The 21,018-nt window shown below is 43.3% G+C and overlaps 1 protein-coding gene across 4 annotated transcripts in view; it reads left to right on the top strand.

Annotated features, from left to right (window-relative positions):
- Positions 1-21,018, top strand: part of MDM2 (MDM2 proto-oncogene) — a 49,557-nt gene that overhangs the window by 14,143 nt on the left and 14,396 nt on the right. For all 4 annotated transcript variants that reach the window (XM_073555501.1, XM_073555504.1, XM_073555503.1 and 1 more), the window contains exons 6-9: positions 4,885-4,946; positions 6,258-6,330; positions 6,444-6,604; positions 15,089-15,247. In XM_073555501.1, the coding sequence (XP_073411602.1) occupies positions 4,885-4,946; positions 6,258-6,330; positions 6,444-6,604; positions 15,089-15,247 (455 nt within the window). The remainder of the gene's footprint in view (positions 1-4,884; positions 4,947-6,257; positions 6,331-6,443; positions 6,605-15,088; positions 15,248-21,018) is intronic.

Here is a 21,018-nt window from a genome sequence, read left to right as displayed (position 1 = left end):
GTCGGTTGCGACACCCTAGTAATTCCGTGGTCCCAGTTCCAGCTGCCTTACCTGTTTCCTCCCCTTGCCCTCATTCCAAGAGTGGTCAAAAAGATAGTCAGAGGGCATCCCAGTCATCCTAGTGGCTCCAGACTGGCCGAGACGCCCTTAGTACGCGGAGTTGGTGAACATGCTCGTGGACGTCCCCTGGAGGCTTCCAGACCGTCCAGATCTTCTCTCGCTAGGCCCTCTTTACCACCAGAATTCTCAGTCTCTGAGTGTAACGGCATGGCCGTTGAGGCCGCAATTCTGAAGGATTCAGGGTTTTCCAGCCGGGTCATTCAGACCATGATCAAGGCTCGGAAGCCAGCTTCCTCCCGCATTTACCATGGTACTGGAAGGCCTTTTTCCGTTGGAGTGATAACTATGTTCTTCCACTGTCATTCTCCATTCCATCCTTTCTTCGTTTCCTCCAATCTGGTTTGGATTCAGGCCTATCCCTCAGTACTCTCAAAGGCCAGGTGTCTGCCCTAGCAATCCTCTTCCAGAAGGATCTAGCTTCCTTACCGCAAGTGAAGACTTTTCTCCAAGGAGTCGCCCATGTGGCTCCTCCTCATCATTCTCTGATAGATTCATGGGATCTCAATCTTGTTCTTGGCGCCTTCCAGAAGGCGCCGTTCGAACCAATCCAGGACATCCCTCAGTCTTTTCTTTCATGGCAGGTGTCTTTTCTAATCGCCATTGCTTCCATCAGGAGAGTTTCTGAGCTGGCGGCCTTATCCTGTCGTTCTCCGTACCTTATCCTCCACCAAGATAAGGTTGTTCTCAGGCCAGTTCCTTCTTTCCTTCCAAAAGTGGTATCTCCCTTTCACATTAACGAAGATATCGTCCTTCCATCGTTTTGTCCTGCGCCTGCTCATCCTCTGGAAAAGTCGCTCCACAAACTGGACGTAGTGAGAGCCTTGCATGTTTACCTTGCCAGGACCGCTTCTTTTCGCCAATCTGATTCCCTGCTTCTCATTTCTGAGGGTCGCCGGAAAGGTCTTCCGGCCTCCAAATCCACAATTGCTCGCTGGATTCGGTCTACCATCCTGGAAGCCTATCGACTTCAGGAGAAACGGCCCCCTCCGGGAGTGAAAGCCCACTCCACCCGGGCTGTTCGGGCTTCTTGGGCTGTAAGACACCAGGCTTCGGCTTCACAACTTTGCAGGGCCGCGACCTGGTCGTCTTTGCACACCTTTGCGAGGTTCTACAGGGTTCATACCCAGGCCTCGTCTGATGCAGCTCTTGGTAGGAAGGTTCTGCAGGCGGCGGTCGCGCACCGGCCGACCTAAGCCCTTCCTTCTGTCGTTCCTTTTATTGCTGTTCCCACCCTCGGGACTGCTTTGGAACGTCCCATGGTATTCGGTGTCCCCCAATAAGGCGATAAAGAGGGATTTTGGGTTCTTACCGTAAAATCTCTTTCTTGGAGCCTTCATTGGGGGACACAGCACCCTCCCTGTTTAAGTTGTACCGTGCTGGGTCTTCGAGTCCCTTGTTGGGTTGGTACATATGTTCATGGTTTTTGGTTGCTTCTCCTACTGCTTTTTCACCAACTGAGGTGCTTGGTGCCTGTCGGTGGGTGTATACTGCCGGGGAGGAGCTAATTTTCTTGTTTTGCATAGTGTCAGCCTCCTAGCAGCAGCAGCATACACCCATGGTATTCTGTGTCCCCCAATGAAGGCTCCAAGAAAGAGATTTTACGGTAAGAACCCAAAATCCCTCTTTTGTGGGGAAAAAAATGATTTTTTATTTTCACGGCTCTGCATTATGAACTTCTGTGAAGCACTTAGGGATTCAAAATGCTCACCACACATCTAGATAAACTCCTTTGGAGGTCTATTTTCCAAAATGTTGTCACTTGTGGGGGGTTTCTACTGTTTAGGCACATCAAGGGCTCTCAGACCATTCTATCAAAGTCTGCATTCCAAAACGGTGCTACTTCCCTTTCGAGCCCTGACGTGTGCCCAAACAGTGGTTCCCCCCCCACATTTGGGGTACTAAGGTACTCAGGACAAATTGTGCAACGACCTTTGGGATCTAGTTTTTCCTGTTACCCTTGTGCAAAAAAAAAATATTTTTTATTTTCACGGCTCTGCGCTATAAACTTTAGTGAAACACTTGGGGCTTCAAAGTTCTCACAACACATCTAGGTAAATTCTTTGGAGGGTCTAGTTTCCAAAATGGGGTCACTTTTGGGGGAGCTCCAATGTTTAGGCACACGGGCTCTCTATATGCGACACAATGTCTGCTAACGATTGGAGCTAATTTTCCATTCAAAAAGTCAAATGGCGCTACTTCCCTTCGGAGCCCTGCCATGCGCCTAAACAGTGGTTTTTGACCACATATGAGGTATCGGTGTACTCAGGAGAAATTGGCCAACAAATTTTAGGATCCATTTTATCCTGTTGCCCATGTGAAAATGAAAAAAATGATGCTAAAAAAATTTTTTGTGGGGGAAAAAAAGGTACTTTTTCATTTTTACGGATCAGTTTGTGAAGCACCTGGGGGTTCGAAGTGCTCACTATGCGTCTAGTTAAGTTCTTGGGAGGTCTAGTTTCCAAAATGGAGTCACTTGTGGAGGAGCTCCAATGTTTAGGCACACAGGGGATCTCCATACACGACATGGTGTCTGCTAACGATAGGAGCTAATTTTCCATTCAAAAAGTCAAATGGCGCTCCTTCCCTTCCGAGCCCCTAAACATTGGTTTATGACCACATATGAGGTTTCGGTGTACTCGGGAGAAATTGCCAAACAAATTTTAGGATCCATTTTAATCCTGTTTTGTGAAAACGAAAAAAAATGATGCTAAATGAACATTTTTGTTGGAAAAATTAAAATGTCCATTTTTCCCTTCAACGTTGCTTTAGTTCCTGTGAAGCACCTGAAGGGTTAATAATCTTCTTGAATGTAGCTTGAGGGGTGCAGTTTTTGATTGGTGTCACTTTTGGGTTTTTTCTGCCATATAGACCCCTCAAAGTGACTTCAAATGTGAGGTGGTCCCTAAATAAAAACAAAAAAAAGGTTTTGTAAATTTTGTTGTAAAAATGAGAAATTGCTGGTCAACGTTTAACTATTTTGTGTCACATAACTCTGATTTAACAGAATAAAAATAACAAATTTGAAAATTGCGACATTTTCAAAATTTTCACCAAATTTCTGGTAGTTTGTGCATTTATTTCTGAAAAAAAAATCGACCTAAGTTTACCATTAACATAAAACCCAATATGTCACGAAAAAACAGTCTTAGAATCGCTAGGATCCGTTGAAGCGTTCGTGAGTTATTACCTCATAAAGGGACTCTGGTCAGAATTGTAAAAAATGACCAGGTCATTAAGGTCAAAATAGGTTTGGGGGGGTGAAGGGGTTAAAGGGAACCTGTCACCAGGTTTGCCCCATATGAGATACGGCCACCACCTTACAGCCCTCGTATACAGCATACTAATATGCTGTATATATGCCCCCGATCCGGTCTGTAACAAAAGAAATCACCTATTTTATTTTAATTCTATTTTTGACATGAATGTGGCATCAGCGCTAACGAACACAGCGATGCCGCGCGCTCGGCATCGCTGTGCTGATCGCTGGTGAAGCTGTCTGTTTGACAGCTCACCAGCGATCACATAGCGACTTACCAGCGATCCTGACACGTTGATATCGTTGTAGGGATCGCTGGTAAGTTGCTATGTGCGACTCCAGCTCAACCTTGATGAGCGCAGCGCGAGCATGGGAGAATGATGCGAGCAGTCTTCACCCAGCGCCAGAGAACAGCGCTAACTGTACCGCTGCTTCCCAGGCGCCGGTACGTGTGATACTGATGCCTCACACGGTTGCCACAGGTATTACACACAGACAGACACTGATATCTGTGTTACCGGTTTTTCCTATACTGGAAATATCAGGACGTGTGAAACCACCCTTACTAGAAGTTGAGTGAGAAAGGACTGTAATGTGTTGGGGTGAGCCCCCGCTGACTTAGATGTGGCTGCTGAATGAACTGTTTGTGCTCTTATACCTTTGTTTCCAGAAGAAGCTGTCTTTGTTTTGAATCCCTCTTGGAGTCTTATGAAGGCAATAAAGCTGCATGTTTGCACCAATCCGTTTTGCCTGAAGCTTTTAATTTTTGAGGTTAAATATTGGGAATGAGAAGTTTGTCTTACCGGTGAACAATCTCTTTAATAAGCAATTATACAGCCATCCTGACATGGATTTTTCAAAGTAAATAAAACATCCTGGTCAGATTTAAGAGATCAAATTAAAAGTGAACCCGAGAGGTGATGCATGCTGCCAGATCCAGTACATAAATTTTTAAAGGGCTCGGTCAGCACAGAATGACTTTTTCAATGTAAGTACAGACATTTGGTGCACCATTGCATAGCGAGTGATTTTTATACACCGTCCCACCTGCTTGGCTTCCATCTATCACTGCCTTTCTTTGGCTCTTCATAGAGCCAATTAGTCAAAGAGGAGATGATTGGCCACACCATGGTGCACAAAAAGCCTGTACTTAGTTTTGAGCAGTCATTCTGTGTTAGTTTTCATGTAACTGGCTTGAGAAGGGCCTATTTTGGGCCAACACATTGCATAGAAAAACCATTATGGACGGTCATTCTGAGCTGAGACTCACTTAAGATTTTACATTTTTGGCTTAGTTACAGCATACTGCTCACAATTAATACTAGACTGCGGCCACATTCTAAATTCAATTCATAGTCCCTCAGTAAAAACTTTTATTGTCTTCTAAGAGGGGTGCTTACATGTGGATGTTTTCTGTGACCCTTTGCTCCAAGCTTAGGTTTTCAACTGTAGTCAAGTTTGCTTTTTGACTGATTTTCCAGCACTATTAATAAAGTGTTTTCTTGCAGATTGCTGTGTAGAAACGCTTGCAAAACAAGCAAGTTTTTCACAACCCGAGAACTCTGTACAGGTACGTCTTCTACAAATTATTATTTATATAGCACCATTGATTCCATGGTGCTGTACATGAGAAGGGGTAACATACAGATTACAGATATCACTTACAGTAAACACTAACAATCACAGACTGATATAGAGGGGAGAGGAGACCCTGCCCTTTCGGGCTTACATTCTACAGGATGGTGGGGAAATAATATTAAAGGGGTTGTCCGGGCTTTTCACATAATCTCAGTACATATCTGGGCTGCAGAATTATGACAATAAGTAATTTGCTTTCTGTCACTAGTTAGCACGGTTTTCTAGATATTCTGAACAGAACGTCCAAGGGGGGGGGGGGGTGTTATGGCATTGAAATGAGAACTAGTCGTAACCTCCTACTCTTCTCCAAACATGCCCTCTATAGCAACAACCCCACCCTCCATAGCTACAGGCCCTCCCCGTCCACATGAAGAAGCCCTCATCACACAGTAACAAATCCTCCCCCTCTAGCAGCCTCACTGCAGAGAGCAGCTGCTCCTCCCCCAGACACACGCTGAACAGTGATCTATTGCAAGTGAACCTAGTGAGGAGGGAAAATCGTCCTGTATTCTGGGCCACTCAATGATTACAATACAACTCATTATCAGTAATTCCTTCCCTCACTGTCCCAGGCTGCTGGCAGCAGTGAGAACAGACTGTGTGATGGCCAATGATGGGGGTCTGCAGCTTCTAATCTGCACAGGGGATGGCAGTCACTGATTTAATCTGTTGTGTGACAGCCTCTGCTGTGTGAATGAGACAGCTCTGTGTCACTGATGTCTTCACACAGCAGCAGATTTGGTGCAGTGTATGTGTGAGCACTGTGTCTCTAATGACACAAATACTGATGGGAGCAGCCTGTCCCAGAATACAGGACAATTTTCCCTCACTACTTTAACTTTCCATAGATCACTGTTCAGCGTGTGTCTGGGGGAGGAGCAGCTCTCTGCACGGAGGCTGCTAGAGGGGGAGGATTTGTTACTGTGTGATGAGGGCTTCTTCATGTGGACGGGGAGGGCCTGTAGCTATGGAGGGTGGGGTTGTTGCTATAGAGGGCATGTTTGGAGTAGAGTAGAAGGTTACAACTAGTTCTCATTTCAATGCCATAACACCACCCTCCCCTTGGACATTCTGTTCAGAATATCTAGAAAACTGTGCAAACTAGTGACAGAAAGTAAATTACTTATTGTCATAATTCTGCAGCCCAGATATGTACTGAGATTATGTGAAAAGCCCGGACAACCCCTTTAAATGCTAATCTTATGTATTGGAGCTGGCATAATGTATTTCTTCCTTATTCTAGGATTCATCTGAGGAGCTGCAGGAGAAGATAACTCCCTCTGCATCATCCCCCAAGAAAAGCCCAAGCGAATCTGGTAATTTTCTTTGTATTGAGCATTCGAGTGTGGCGCCAGTGGCCGTGCACAACAGAGGTGTGTTTGCTAAACTGTGGCTTATGGAGTTTATTATTTTCTTTTATTTTGCTTAGAAGAAAATTCTTCAAATGGTCAACCATCAGAGCAACAGAGAAAGAGACATAAGTCAGACAGTATTTCATTAACCTTTGATGAGAGCCTCTCGTGGTGGGTGATAAGTGGCTTACGCTGTGATAGAAATAGCAGTGACTCAACAGACACCTCTACTAATGCAGTAAGTAAGGCTATTAGATGGTAATATTCTGACCATATAGTTAAATAATGTTCAGATAGGGTTGCTAGAGCATATGCAGGAGGAATTGTAAGAATTATGGCAGGTACGAGTCATTTTTTTCTTTAGCAGTCTGGAATATAGACTGTTTTATTACTGGTGAAAAAATACTATTGTATGCAATTCTATAGTTTCTGTGTTTAATACTGTGAAGTCTGGTATGCACAATTTAAATGAGCGTGAATTGATCATGTGTGTCTGGTACTAATTCTCTGGATGGATAATGGATGTCTGATTGAGAACCCACAACCAATAGAACGTTTGCCCCGAGTGCCACCCTCTTGTGGTCAGAGATTACTGTAGACCTCTCCTTGGTATTCAACATTTATTCAAGATCTGTTGAGGTGCTTGGTTGTTTTAAGAGCCCAGTGGTGTAGAAAAAAGTGAGAAAGTCCGTAAGGTAAGTATGTCACAAAATTTACTTTTCAAGCCATATAAGGCTGTTTTGTATTTCTTATCACCCCTTTTAATGCAAATCTGTCACCAGGTTTTTGACACCCAATTTTAGAGGTGCCTAATGTAGAGACAGAGACCCTGATTCCATCACTGTCACTTACTGTGGGTTTGATTAACAAATACTGATTTATCAACTAGAGATTATCACTAGAGTAGTAAACCTTTTGTCAAATAGTCCTGAATATTCATGAGCTGTGTATTACTTCACCCCCCACCACTGCCAACTTTTTGCCTATGCACAGTATACTCAGCTGCCTAACAGTGGTGTGGTCTCATCATTCAGAGAACTAGTAGATCTGCAGCAGATTAAAATAATGTATTCATCAAAACTGCAGCAAGCAGCCCAATAACTTCTATATCGCTGTAATTGGGGTCTTTGCCCCATCATATTGCAACAAGTTTTGCATCGTCATATTTTGAGAGCTATATGTTTTTCTGTATTTCTGCAGACAGTCATGTTAGGGCGTGTTTTTTGTCTATTAGTGTGTGACAGCAGCCAAACATAAAAAAACAATATAAATCTGGTATCACTGTAATCGCACCGACCAGAAGAATGTCTATTAAACACTTATACCGCACGAGCAACAACATAAAAAATATAAACCATTTCTTGACCTACTATTGATTTGTCCATTCTGCTTCCCAAAGTTCGCTATCATGCCTGCAGGTGGCGCAGATGGTTTGTGGACCCACTGTGTCACAGGGCCAGACCTGCTTAGGAAAGGGTGTAGCTGGTGTTCACTGGAGCTCATGAAGGTGGACACAGACTGGGCTGCAAGTAGCCGCTAAGTACCACTCGTAGGCAGGCTGCTTTACTGCTGCCATTTCAGGGGTCGAGTTCGCTGAAACAGGGAGACGTTACCAAGGCCACTGACTAGCAGGCTAAGGAGACTGCCGGACTGTACAGACAACTTGGATGTTGAAGATGACTACTAGTTTGAACAAGAGCTTATCAGGAGATGGTTCTGGAGCTGGCCGCACTAGGACCTGGGACAATGGAAACAGGACTGACCACACCAGGATACTGGGGTATAGGTACTGCAGACACGATTTCAGGATTAAGGTATCGCTGAAGTGGTAACAGGAACACAGACAAACTATACTATGGTAACGGGAGCACAGGATACGGGAATAACTTTAAAGGGAATCTGTCACCCCGTTTTTGGCCTATAAGATGCGGCCACCGCCATCAGGGGCTTATCTACAGCATTCTGTAATGCTGTAGATAAGCCCCCGATTTAACCTGAAAGATGAGAATAACAGGTTAGATTATATTCACTGGGGGGCGGGGGCAGGTGCAGTGGGTGTCGCAGTCCGGTCCGGTCCGGCACCTCCCATCTTCTAGAGATAGGAGGAGGTCCGGCGCCTGCGCAGTGCAGTACTTTACTCTGCCCTCAACAGGGCAGAGAAAGTACGCCTGCGCAGGAGCCGTGGCAGAAGTAAGAAGAAGGAGGACGTCCTCTCTACAAGATGGGAGGCATCGGATCCCCGGGTGAGTATAATCTAACTCGTTTTTCATCTCTTTCAGGTTACATCGGGGGCTTATGTACAGCATTACAGAATGCTGTAGATAAGACCCTGATGGCTGTGGCCGCATCTTATAGGCCAAAAATGTGTTGACAGATTCCCTTCAACAGACTAGGGACCCGGGGACCTGGCAACATAAATTTGCACACACCAACATCACTAAAAGTAGCTATTAGGGGTTGCTCAGGCAACTTCCTATTGGGGAGGGTCCCTTCTATACAAGATGCCTCCCTGCTATTGGCTGGGAGACACCTTGCATGTGAAAACTTTAAACTAAATGCCTCCCAGCTGTTAGCAAGGGGCATTTTACCATGTGTGCGTGCTGCCCCTTTTCATAGTTAATGGATTCCTCAGGGTTTCATCTGACACAATGATTCGGAAATTTAAATTGAAACACCGATATAAGTGCTCAACATAAAGCACAGGATAAACTTGATCCAAAATGTTATGTAAAATGTTCCCAAGTAAAGCTTAAACTCAATAAACAAAAAAACAATTCCCCTCTCACGTCTGTTGTCTGTTAATGGAAGTATTATTAGTTTGAACAATAAGAAATATTCACTAGTTGCCTGCTCCTGGCCCATTGGATATTGATCAAGTGCGCACTAAAGAAATCACACCAGAGAGACAGTCGGATGTATCCTCTCTTTGATCAAACTATGGCACAGCTCCAAGAGAGTTTATTTAACCTGAACATAATTATATAGCCCCTGTTAGGCTACTTTCACACATCCGGTTTGTGCCGTCAGGCACAATCCGGCATGTGTGTAAAAAAACGGATCCTTTTTTTGTTTAACTCCGGATGCGTTTTTTGTCATTGAGAAGCACATGCGCCGGATTGCGCCGCATGTGCTTCCGTTCTGGTTTTTACCGGATCCGGCAGAATTCTCCCGTCCGGCGGCCGGACAGGACGCATGCTGCAGCGTTTTTTTGTCCGGCGCAAAAAGCTGGACATGGCTGGATGCCATGTTACTCTATGGCACATTCCGGCCGCCGGATCACGCTTACACCTGATTCGGCCGCCGCATGCTCCATTTGACCCTGTGCGCATGCCTGGAGCGCTCTCGCCCCCCCCTCCTCACCGGCGCCTTCTTTACAGCATCCGGCGCCGTAAGTTGCGCCGCATACCTTTCCGATCCCTGCGTTCCCAGCCGCATCCGGCTCTCCTTCTTTTCACCGCACCATACCGGATTTGCAACGCCGGATGTGTGAAAGAGGCCTAAGGGGGCTTGGTTAGCTCTAAAATGGGAGTAATCGAATGTATTCCATTGGTTAGTGGGTTGGGCAATGAGCTAGTCCATGGGCGGATCCCTGAGGCCATCAGGTTGGGTTGGTCCATGAGGTAGTCAGAGTGGGCGTCAACTTGGTCTGATCCATGAGGTCATCAGGCTGGGTTGATCAATGAGGTCATCAGGGTGGGTGGATCCATAAGGTCATCATATTGAGCGTCCTCTTGGATACCAGCACATGGTGTGTGGTGAAACAGGATCTGAACAAGCTCATGTAAGGTGAAATAATACATTTTATGGGTAGTTTCTCTCAATCTCTTATGTCTTGAGGTTAATTAGGTATTTGGTCTTATGGCTCTCCTCAACAGTATTGGGAACTTCCACTTCACTGGTAGCACAAAGGCTCTGGAAAAGTGCTATGACTTCTCACCCCAACAAAAGAAATCCAGCGAATTCTGCTCTCAAATCCAAATGTCCCTCCCTTCTGAGCCTCAGTGTGCCTAAGCCACATTTAGTGTCCAGATGTTTGGCATTTCTGTAGCGATGAGAGCCTGCCTAATTTTACTGGTCCATGTCTCCAGAAGCACAAGCTTGGCACTACAACATGCTTGACACTGCAACCTACTGGGCAGTGCAATGGCAGATTTGCAATTTGCAATCCACAACATCTACTACTTGTTCCTGGAATACACCTGTAGATAAATTTACCAGAGAGTGTAATATACAAAATGGAGTTACTTGAGGGAGGATTCTTATTTTCTGGCACTTAAGTGCTCTGTATTTAGAGTCTAAAATTTGTTCTCCAAGGGTCAAATAGTGCTCCTTCCCTCCTGAGTTTCACCGTGGGGCTAAGTAGTACTGTACAGACTCATATAGGGTATTTCTACTCTCGGCAGAAATTGTGTGTCAAATTTTGGTGGCATTTTTACCTATTTCCCAGTGTAAAAAGGTAAAATCTGGGGCTAAAACAACATTTAAGTGGTAAAAATGTAATTATTCATTCTTCATCACATAAAGGTATAAAATTCTGTGAGGCACATGCGGAGGCTCACTGCACCCATAGATGAGTTCATTGGTGGGGGGTGGGGGAGTAGTTTGTATAATGGGGTCACTTATGGGGGGGTTCTGCTATTTTGGCATCTCAGGTACTCTGCCAATGTGACTCCAGTGACTCCAGTATGGCGCTTCTTCCCTTTGGAGCTGTGCACAGTGCCTCAAAAGTAGTTTTTGACCATATATGGGGTATTGCTGTACTCAGGAGGAATTACACAACATATTTTGTGGTCCATTTTCTCCTATTCTCCTGTTTGATAATTAAAAACATGGGGCCAAATTTTTTTCACGGATCAATGTTATAAAATTCTGTGAAGCACCTGCACTTTCAAGGTACTCAAGCTCCTTGGGTAGTATCTGTGGAGTGTAGTTTCCAGAGTGGGGAGGTCATTTGTGGGGGGGTTTCTATTGTTTATGCACATCAGGGGCCCTGCAAACGCAACATGGCATCTGCTAACTATTCCACCCAATTTTGCACTTCAAAAGTTGAATGGTGCTCCTTTCTTTCTGAGCCTTGCCATGCTCCAAAAGAGTAATTTTCCACAACGGGGTATAGTTGTACTCAGGAGAAACTGCACAACAAATTGTGTGTTCCATTTTCTCTTGTTAACCTTTTGAAAAGGCATAATTTGGGGGTAAATCAATATTCTGGTGGTGGGAAATTAAAATGCTCATTTTTATTTTCCCTTCCATATTTTTAATTCCTGTGAATCACCTGAAGGGTTAATAAACTTCTTGAATGTGGCTTTGAGCACTTTCAGGCTATGTGCACACGTTGCGGAATTGCCGCGGGAATTCCGCAACTCCCTGCTGCGGGAAATACACTAGAGTTCTGCATGTGTAATTCCCACGTATTTCCCGCGTTTTAACTAGCGTTTTGCAAGCGTAATTAGCTTGCAGAACGCTAGCGTTTTCCAAGCGATCTGTAGCATCACTTGGAAAACTGACAGGTTGGTCACACTCGTCAAACATAGTGCTTGACTAGTGTGACCAACTTTTTACTATTGAGGCTGCCTATGCGGCATCAGTAGTAAAAAGATATAAAGTTAAAAATAATAAAAACAATAAAAAATGGTGTTTTTTCTCACCTTCCGGCGTCACGCGCAGCGTCCCCGATCCTCGCGATGCTCCCGGCAACTCTCGTTCCCAGCGATGCCTTGCAACAAAGACCTTTGATGACATAACGGTCTTGCGAGACCGCATCTTCATCAAAGGTCATTGTCGCAAGGCATCGCTGGAAACGGGAGTTGGCGGGAGCATTGCTGAGGCCTGGGGATGATGAGTGGGACGCCGTAAGGTGAGAATATCACAATTATTTTTATTTTTTTTACAGGGATATGGTAACCAGGGCCTGGAGGACAGTCTCCTCTCCTCCAGACCCTGGGTACCATCCGCACATTTTCTGCTTACTTTGCGCATGATGGGCATAGCCACATGAGGAAAGTAAGTGGAACAATGCTTTCCAGTGTGTGCGGAATTCCTGCGATTCCGCACAAAGAATAAGCATGCTGCGTATTTTTCCGTGGAAAAATTTGCAGCATTAGCACAACATGTGCGGAATGCCATTGAATACAATGGCTTGCTTATTTTATGCGGGAATTCCAGACGTGTGCACACAGCCTCAAGAGCACAGCCCTCCACCACCACACCACAGAGCCCCGCAGCACCCACCACAGGATTTGTAAATATATTGCGACCATAAGACGCACCCCATTTTCCCCCAAAAGTTTGGGGGAAAAGTGCGTCTTATGGACTGAAAAATACGATAATTGTTTGAAAAATTATGCAGATTTAAAGTAGACTTGTGAAATATGTTTATCTATTTTGTGTGGTATAACGGTCTGGTTGAAGGGCATAAAAATTCAAAGTTTAAAAATTTTGCATTTAATTTTTTTCTATGTGTGGGGGGGGGGGTGGTTTAAAATTTTCGATATTTACATAGAAAGGGCAAGCCACATCAGCCTAAATTTACCACTAATATGAAGTACAATGTCTTGTAAAAACAATATCACTGGGACATATTGAATCATTCCAGAGTTATTACCGCCGGGGGGGTCTTTATGTGGTGTGCTTATTACATATTCATTCTTATGGGCTTATGGCAGGTCACCGATTCCTTCAGTGACCTGGCTCCTATTTTACATAATTCATATCATATTGTGGGGTTGGATGTTGTTTTTTTTAACATTACATTGGCTTCGGCGCCCTTGCAGTAGCATAGTAGCATGTGTCGTTGACAGATAATGTGAGACGTTGTGCCTGTTCCAAACTGAATTGTAAAATTCAAATACGTGAATGGAAGTACCACTCATGCATTAAGCATCAAAACAGATCTCTTTATTACCTCATAACATCATCTTATAGTATAGTACTCATAATACACATAATACATGTATAACACATGATACACTCATTGTACATGTACATACATATATACGTACGTACATATATATATATATATATATATATATATATATATGTACGTACATATATATGTACATACATACATACAATACATGTATAACACATGATACACATCACTGTATTATAACTCATAATACACATAACACATGGTACTCATAATACACATAACATCATCTTATAGTATAGTACTCATGGATATGTAGAACGTATGGTGCCTGGATAGACCTCTCTTTCTGGGCCCTTTCCGTATCGACCTGTATTCACGTTCATACCGATTAATCAGACAGCTTAACTCAGCCACGATCTCATGTAAGAAGACTCCAGGAAAAGAGGGATGCTTTAACTGAAATTCTTGTATTATGATGAAAGCAGCAGGTAAAGAGGAATATTCTTCAGAGGACATGTAAGAAGATGCATACAGATGGAGGGACGATCACAAAATGGAGAATAAGGGAGGGAACAAACATACATCACAGGACTACAGGGAGAGAGTTGGGACAAAATACAGGGAAAGGCAAACTTCTGCCTAGCAACAGATGATGCAACACAAACAATGCAAATATTAAATGATTTCCCAAGTCGTGGGACATGACATATAGGTTATAAGTATTTATGCATTGTAACAATATAATTGGATCATCTTATCTCTAAATATGTGCTGGCATTGGCATACATATACATCTCATTGGCTAAAGTTAATGCTGTCTACACTGAACTGCAAAGGTTAGGTGTCTTTCACTTAGTTTAGTTTTCTCTCGCTTTCCTATGTTTTATCCTTGTCTGTTCATTGAACACATGCGGAATCACCGCATACTAGAATTAGTCGTGGGACGTACCTACGATGCCCTAAACGCCTCGGTACAGCCAAAGAGTTAACTAAGTCTAAATCAATAAAGGGGAAAGCTAAACTGCCCCGGAGTAGAACCCTAAAGGAATAGATGTCTCACCGGCAATATATGCTTGGGGGCTAAGATGAGGCACAAACATAGGCAGAAAATAGAGTAAGCAAATGATGGGGCCCAAACTGTCTAGATGGAACAGGACAGGAAAGATAATGTCTGCAATCACGCAAAAAACCCTAAGAAAAAACCAACACGTCTGATATGCAAAAATACTGAGGCCACACGACCTCTGCCCCACTAGATCAGCATTCTGGTGTGAACTAGAAGCAAAGCAAAAGATACTGATCTAACAGGGAACTAGCAATACTGTACAGACTGACATAAGCTGTGGCATATGGAACGGGGTCCAGCACTGGTTCCAGCAGGGAACAATGCTGAACCCACACAGCAAAGCAGAAAGCAGAGAAAGGCAAACACTGGATCAATTGCAAAAAGATTCCAGCAAACAAATAACTTACCTGAACGATGCAGGACCAAGCAGGGGGCAAGCGGACTTCAAAATGCATAGGAAGAAAATCACCAGCAACAACTGAGGGAAGCTTGCTGACTTAAATCTTCCCAGTCTGTAACACCTGACATCCTCTTCAGGTGATTGACTTCTGTAAACCCGACCAGCGCCATTACTCGCAGCAACCACCAGAAGGAGCCCAAACTCAGAAGTCAGGTCAAAAGTGTTCACAACAGTCGAGTGTGCTGAGAGCAGCTAGAGATCAAGCAAGCATTTAATGGCAGCAACAAGGGAGGGAAATTGTTACTGTATCCTAAAACTGTGAAAAGTATTATAAGGGACATTAGTAATGGCTTATTTCTAAAGTATTTTTTCTTATTTTATTTAGGACCATGAGGCCCAATCAGTAGCTGAAGACTCAGATTGGTTGGATGAAGATTCTGATCAGTTTAGTGTTGAGTTTGAGGTTGAGTCTGTATATTCAGATGATTACAGCCCTAGTGGAGATGAAGAAGAGGGCCTCACTGATGAAGATCTAAATGATGAGGTAAGGCCATTTATAGATTGTATGTAAAAGCATGTCTCGTACCTGACTGTTATTAGTCATATGTTTGCTGTCGTTAAGTTTTACAACGCTCAAAATAGAGCACTTTAATTTCAGATGGCAGAGGAAGACTCAGATTTATTGCTTTATAACACCAGATTGGAGGCAGGTGTTTGTTTCAACCCTTAAAGGGGTGGTCTGTCCACCTAAAATGTATTTTCTGACTATTTGTCTTTTTACACACTAACCACTTTGTGTAGTAAAAACTCTTAGAAATTCCTTACACTTTTTCCTAGCTACGTAATCTTTAAATGTCGTGTTTTTTTTTGTTTTTTTTTTACTCTTCCTGTTAAACTTCTTTTGAGAGGAGTTTCAAATGTGATGTCACATTAGGGTGGGGCTGCACTCAGCACAGCATCCATCACAACAGGGGCAATGCTGCGGTCACTCGCTAGTTTCTTGCACCGCTGCCCCTCTTAAGACATCCTGGGTGACAGACACTGTGGCAGATATGAGTGCCACACCCATACTCTCTTTCGACCGCAACTGCCCTAAGTTCTGCAAAAGACGTCATCAAAGGGCAGGATAGAGGAAGTGAGTGACACAAGTGCCGCCTCACAGCTTCTATCACTTCCCTTCAACCGAGGCATCAGGAGGTGGTCACGACACCAGTGCCCCCCCCTTTTTGATGACTCAATTGAGGGTGGTAGGGTGGTGCTAGAAGTTGTGGGGCAGTGCTGGTGTCACTCACTGCTTCCATCTATGCTCCCTGACAACATCTTCTTTTACAGAAGCTGCGGCAGAGATAGAAGCAGAGAGCCAGCGCTGCACTCACATTTGCCACAGCGTCCATACCCAGGATCCAGGACTTCTTCATGGGGGGGCGGCAATGCAAGAAATTAATGTGTAACTGCAGCGCTGCCCCCTGTGGAGTCCTATTACAGGAGGGGTGATGGATGCTACAGTGAGTGAGTGCAGCTCTAGCCTCCGGAGGCATCTCGTTTGAGTTGTAAAGTGTAGGGTGTTGTGAAATAAAGCAAATTACAAAAGTGGTTAGGGTATAAAGATGGATAGTTAGAAAATAAATTTTAGTTGCTGGATCACCACTTTAATGAGATTATTTACTGAAACATTTGGTACACAATACATATATATCCCGATACTTTTGCAATACTGAGGGAATACCTTCTTAGGTCTTGTAAAATTGCATTGCTGCAGCAGGAGACCTGATTGATTTCTAATGAAAACATTCATCGGAGGAGCATCTTGACTCTTGCCATGGAGCTTGTATGAAGGCATTGTGATTTACACCATAATATTTTTATGTTTTCATAAGTGACCTTTCTAAATCTTTATTGCTCTTTGTTGGTTCTTTACACTGCTGTAATTCTGGTCTGTTCTTGAATTTTGGATTCTGAAGATGGTCAGAAACATTGAACCGCACTTAAATACATTTCAGTTGCACATTATAGTGAGTGGCCGTCAATCTTCACTGGATTACTTTGCTTTTCCACGCACATATGATCACATGGCAGTGTGACACCTTTGCCTCCTGCACATGCTGAGCTCACAGATTGCCGACAACTAGACATTGCCTGCAATGGTGTGAACTTGGAAAGGGGACGAATTATCAGTTATAGAAGCGATTACCTGTTTTAATGTAGTCTCCTCAAAATGTTTATACTGTAATCCTTTAGTTTTCTATGTCATGCTGTGTAGGTGTATTAAAATACTTGCATATCACCGGCTTCTAGTGCTGGTCCCACATAATGACACTGTCCGTAGGATCACGCTGAGAAGCTTTTCCCTGACATTCCTTGTGATTCGATTCATCTTTGCCGCCATATTGCTTACATGTGATACTGGCTTTTCCACAGCAAGGTCATCCGTCTTTTAAAAGAATATGAGCGTGATATTGTTTTTATGTAATGATTACTTCTGCCGAGGAGTCATGGTTTATATAACCTAAAGAACTCCGTGAAATCCAGGTTTTACTGTATCTAGTGCGTGGTGCAAAAGTGTTTAGAAAGTTGGGGGAAAAAAATTAAACGGTGAAAACCTATAGGGTCAATTCATCAAAGCTTTTATGCCAGAAAAGCTTTGTGACTTGGCATTTTTGCCACAACTTGAATCGGGTCTACCAAAATGAGCGTAACTCAAATTAATCAAATGTGTTGGTGTTTTGTGTGCCAGAAATACTTATTCAGTCCCTCACCTGGTTCACATCTGCTAAAGGGACCAAAAAAAGGTAAATGTTTTAAAAGAGATAAATATTTGAATTGCTCCTTTTTACCCCACTAAAAATAAAGAAATTATAAATCTGTTGGTATAAAATTATTGAAATCGTGTGTTAAATGCCAAATAGAGGAAAAAAATTGATACCCCAACCTTGCATGTTTTCAGTCATGATACGTCTCCAAAGAAATATAGTAAAAAGCAATCAAAATGCTATGTGTACCCCTTATTTAAGATTATTTTTTGCACATGTCAGTAAAAGGAAACTCAGTAAGCACTGGTAAAATTTAACTTTTTTTTTTTTCACAATTTCGCAGAACTTCATCCCCCCCCCCATTTTTCAGTAAATTACATGGTAAAATTTGTCATTTGAAACTACAACTCATCCCACACAAAAAAAAGCGAGGTGTCGTATGACTGACATGCAAAAAAAAAAAAAAGTTTCGACGTTTGAAAGAAGGGCTAAAAATTCCTAGGGTATTAAGGGGTTAAATTGCCATGTATTGAATTTAATGTTTGACCCACCACCACCCCAATCCCCACCTCTCGCAGCAAAAATGCACATTAAAACGTATGACTAAGCAGAGAAAATGTGACAATTTGAGATACAGAAATACTGCGCGTTTCTGTGTTTGAAATCTACACCAAATATCAATCGTCTGAACCTCGTCTATTCTCCCAGCCTTCTAGTGCTTCCAGTTTTGTTGGACTTCTCCATATGGGTATAATATATTCATATATTCTGTTTTATCCAAATGTTTTAAGTACTGTAGAGAGATTATTTTAATCTTATCCTTTTTGTTTTACCCATTTAATATAATTTTAGTTCCTGTTCTGCAATCTAGTGACTAGTTTTTGTAACGCTGAGAAATGTTCCTATCCCTAAATAATTAACTGAAAGAAAATAGAGGACATGCCACTGAAATCCATATTACAGAGCAAGCTGTGAGGGTTCAGTAGCCGTCAGATGAACACTACAGATAAGTTTTCATTTATTTTGGCTGATACCACCATAAAAACTGACCAATCACAGTCCAGGCTCCTCACCAGCCAATTGTATGTTCATGTTTGTAGGTTGTCAGACGTATGCACAGTATTGCCAAACGATGGGGGAAAATCTCCAATCAATCCAATACATAGTCGACATATACGTCACGACTGTGACAAGAATAAACACCTCTATAACAGAAGTCAAATAAAGTAAATTACCTCTGAGGATATGAGCACTGGTAAGGTTAAAGAGGTTTTCTACTACTTTTCATTGGTGACCTATCCTAAAAATAGGTCATCAATGTCTGATCGGCCAAGGTTCGACACACGGCACCCCTGTCGACAAGTTGTCATCGGTGTCTGTGATCGCCGGACGGAAATGCTCACTTGCAATACTGCTCCGCTTTCTGTTAGTGGTTGAGGCTTGGTACTGCTTATCTGCCTCCTATTCAAATCAGTTGGAGACAGATGTGTAGTACCCTGCTGCGGCCTGTAGCAGAAGACAGCCAGCTCTGCAAGTGAATATTTTTGAGTGGCTGTCACAAACGCCGATAACATCTAATTAACGGGGGTGCTCTATGTTGGACCTTGGCCGATCAGACATTGGTGACCTATCCAAATGGTCGGTCCTCAATTAAAAAGTAGTCAATAACCTCTTTCAAACATCATAGCTGCAAACAAATAACATTGTAAAAGCTGAAGATGGTAGATCCTGAGGTTGTGCTTGTGGTATATGCAATCATGTTTGTTGGTTTTGTTTTTTAATATGTCATCTCAGGGCACAACTCCTGAACAGATTGGTATGTGTATTAACCCCTAATGACAGACCATATGAAGTCATTTTATACAGTACATGCAGACAGGGAAAGAAGAAAACAATCTTTATGCAGCTAGCAGCATTTAGGCTACATTCCCACAATGGGCTTTTGTTGAATTTTTGATGTTGCAGATTTTCTGCAGATATTATGCAAATTAGGTTACTTACATATTTTTTTCGCTGCAGTTTTGAATGCTTTTTTTAACATGCATTTTTATTACATTTGTGTTGGTATGTCATATTTAAGCTAAGCTTAAACCTCACTGAAACCTGGATCCAGCAGTCTGACACAACTGCTGCTTCTCTCTCGTATGGTGGGATATACACTGTTAGACACTACATACAGAAACGCCACTGGTAGGGATAAGGGTATCGTCGTCCTATGACATCCCACTCTTTTCATGGGGCACTTTAACATCCCCATTGATAATCCGCTCTCCATAGGACATTTTTCACAATCCCCCTCAGAGAGAGGATCTCCTTCCCTCCCACACCTCAAGTTCAGTTTCCATCTTTGAGTCAGTGACCAGGCTCCTTATTCTTCTTGCCCTACAACTTACACCAGTGACCCTATTCCAGTGGTAGCGAACCTATGGCATACGTGCTATAGGGGGCACGCAGAGCACTCCCAGCGGGCACGCGTATCATCTACTCAAAAACTAGCGACGCCATCACTCTCCTCAGCTCACTCGCCATGTCCCTCAGCACTAGCACCGTGGCTACTCGCCTCTGCATGCATGCCGTCCAGTCATGCCGTGCGCCGTCCCATCAGTCTGCATGCATGCTGAGTAGGGGGATGGCGTGTGGACTGAGGAGACTGACGTCGCTACTGCTGTGGAGATGGCCCGCATGCCCACAGGTAGGATTGTGATGTATGAAGAAACCAGATCAGCGTTGGAGCTGAAAAAAGGGAGAAGTTTTTTTTTTTGTGAGACCATTTTACAGTATAGAGTACCATGTGGGCACTTTATACAGTGTGCAGCACCATGTGGGCACATTATCCAGTATCCTTAATATATTTAAATTATGCCATTGGACTTTATGCTTTTTACTGCTCTTACATAACATATTATACTGTTATTGCACTATAATTCCAAAAGTTAATCGTTTTTTGATAAGGAAAAACTTTCTCAATTGTAGACTTTTTTTTTAAACCAATATCGAGGTTGACCTGTGACTTTGAGCTAGTTGTTAACTTTGGCCCTCTGTGTATTTGAGTTTGACATCCCTGGCTTAAAGGGTTATTTTCATCATGATAAAGGGCTACAGTTGCAAAGCGGTTATAGGAACAAACAACTTTGCAATTTTACTTTTGATTCAAAATCCTCTCCATTCTCAGGAACAGACCTTAACTACAATTAGTGGCTAATATCTTAGTCTTGCATTGCAGTGCTTACAAGCTCTTTCTCATAGACTGTATAGCGTGCTAATGTACAAGTTGTTTTTCTCCTTCGTCTCATTGGGGGACACAGAGACTGTGGGTGTGTGCTACTGCCGTCTGGAGGCTGACACTAGGCATACAAAAAACAAGTTAGCTCCACCTCCACCGCATACACCCTCGCCCCGGTAGCGGGCGGAAACCAGTTTTTTGCTTAGTGTCTTTGGAGGCACACGCAGTCTGGTTTTCTCCAGACTAGGTTTTTTCGGTTCCCACTATGAAGAGGAGATAGGGGCGACGGATCCTATAGAAAGGGTCCGATCTCCCCAAACCAGCAACGGGCGAGCACGCGTT

This window comes from Dendrobates tinctorius, unplaced genomic scaffold (assembly GCF_039654945.1).
Source record: "Dendrobates tinctorius isolate UK_male_01 unplaced genomic scaffold, ASM3965494v1 ptg000224l, whole genome shotgun sequence".
Taxonomy (NCBI): Eukaryota; Metazoa; Chordata; class Amphibia; order Anura; family Dendrobatidae; genus Dendrobates; species Dendrobates tinctorius.
Note: the sequence above shows the minus strand (reverse complement) of the source record. Positions and strands in the feature narration are given on the sequence as shown.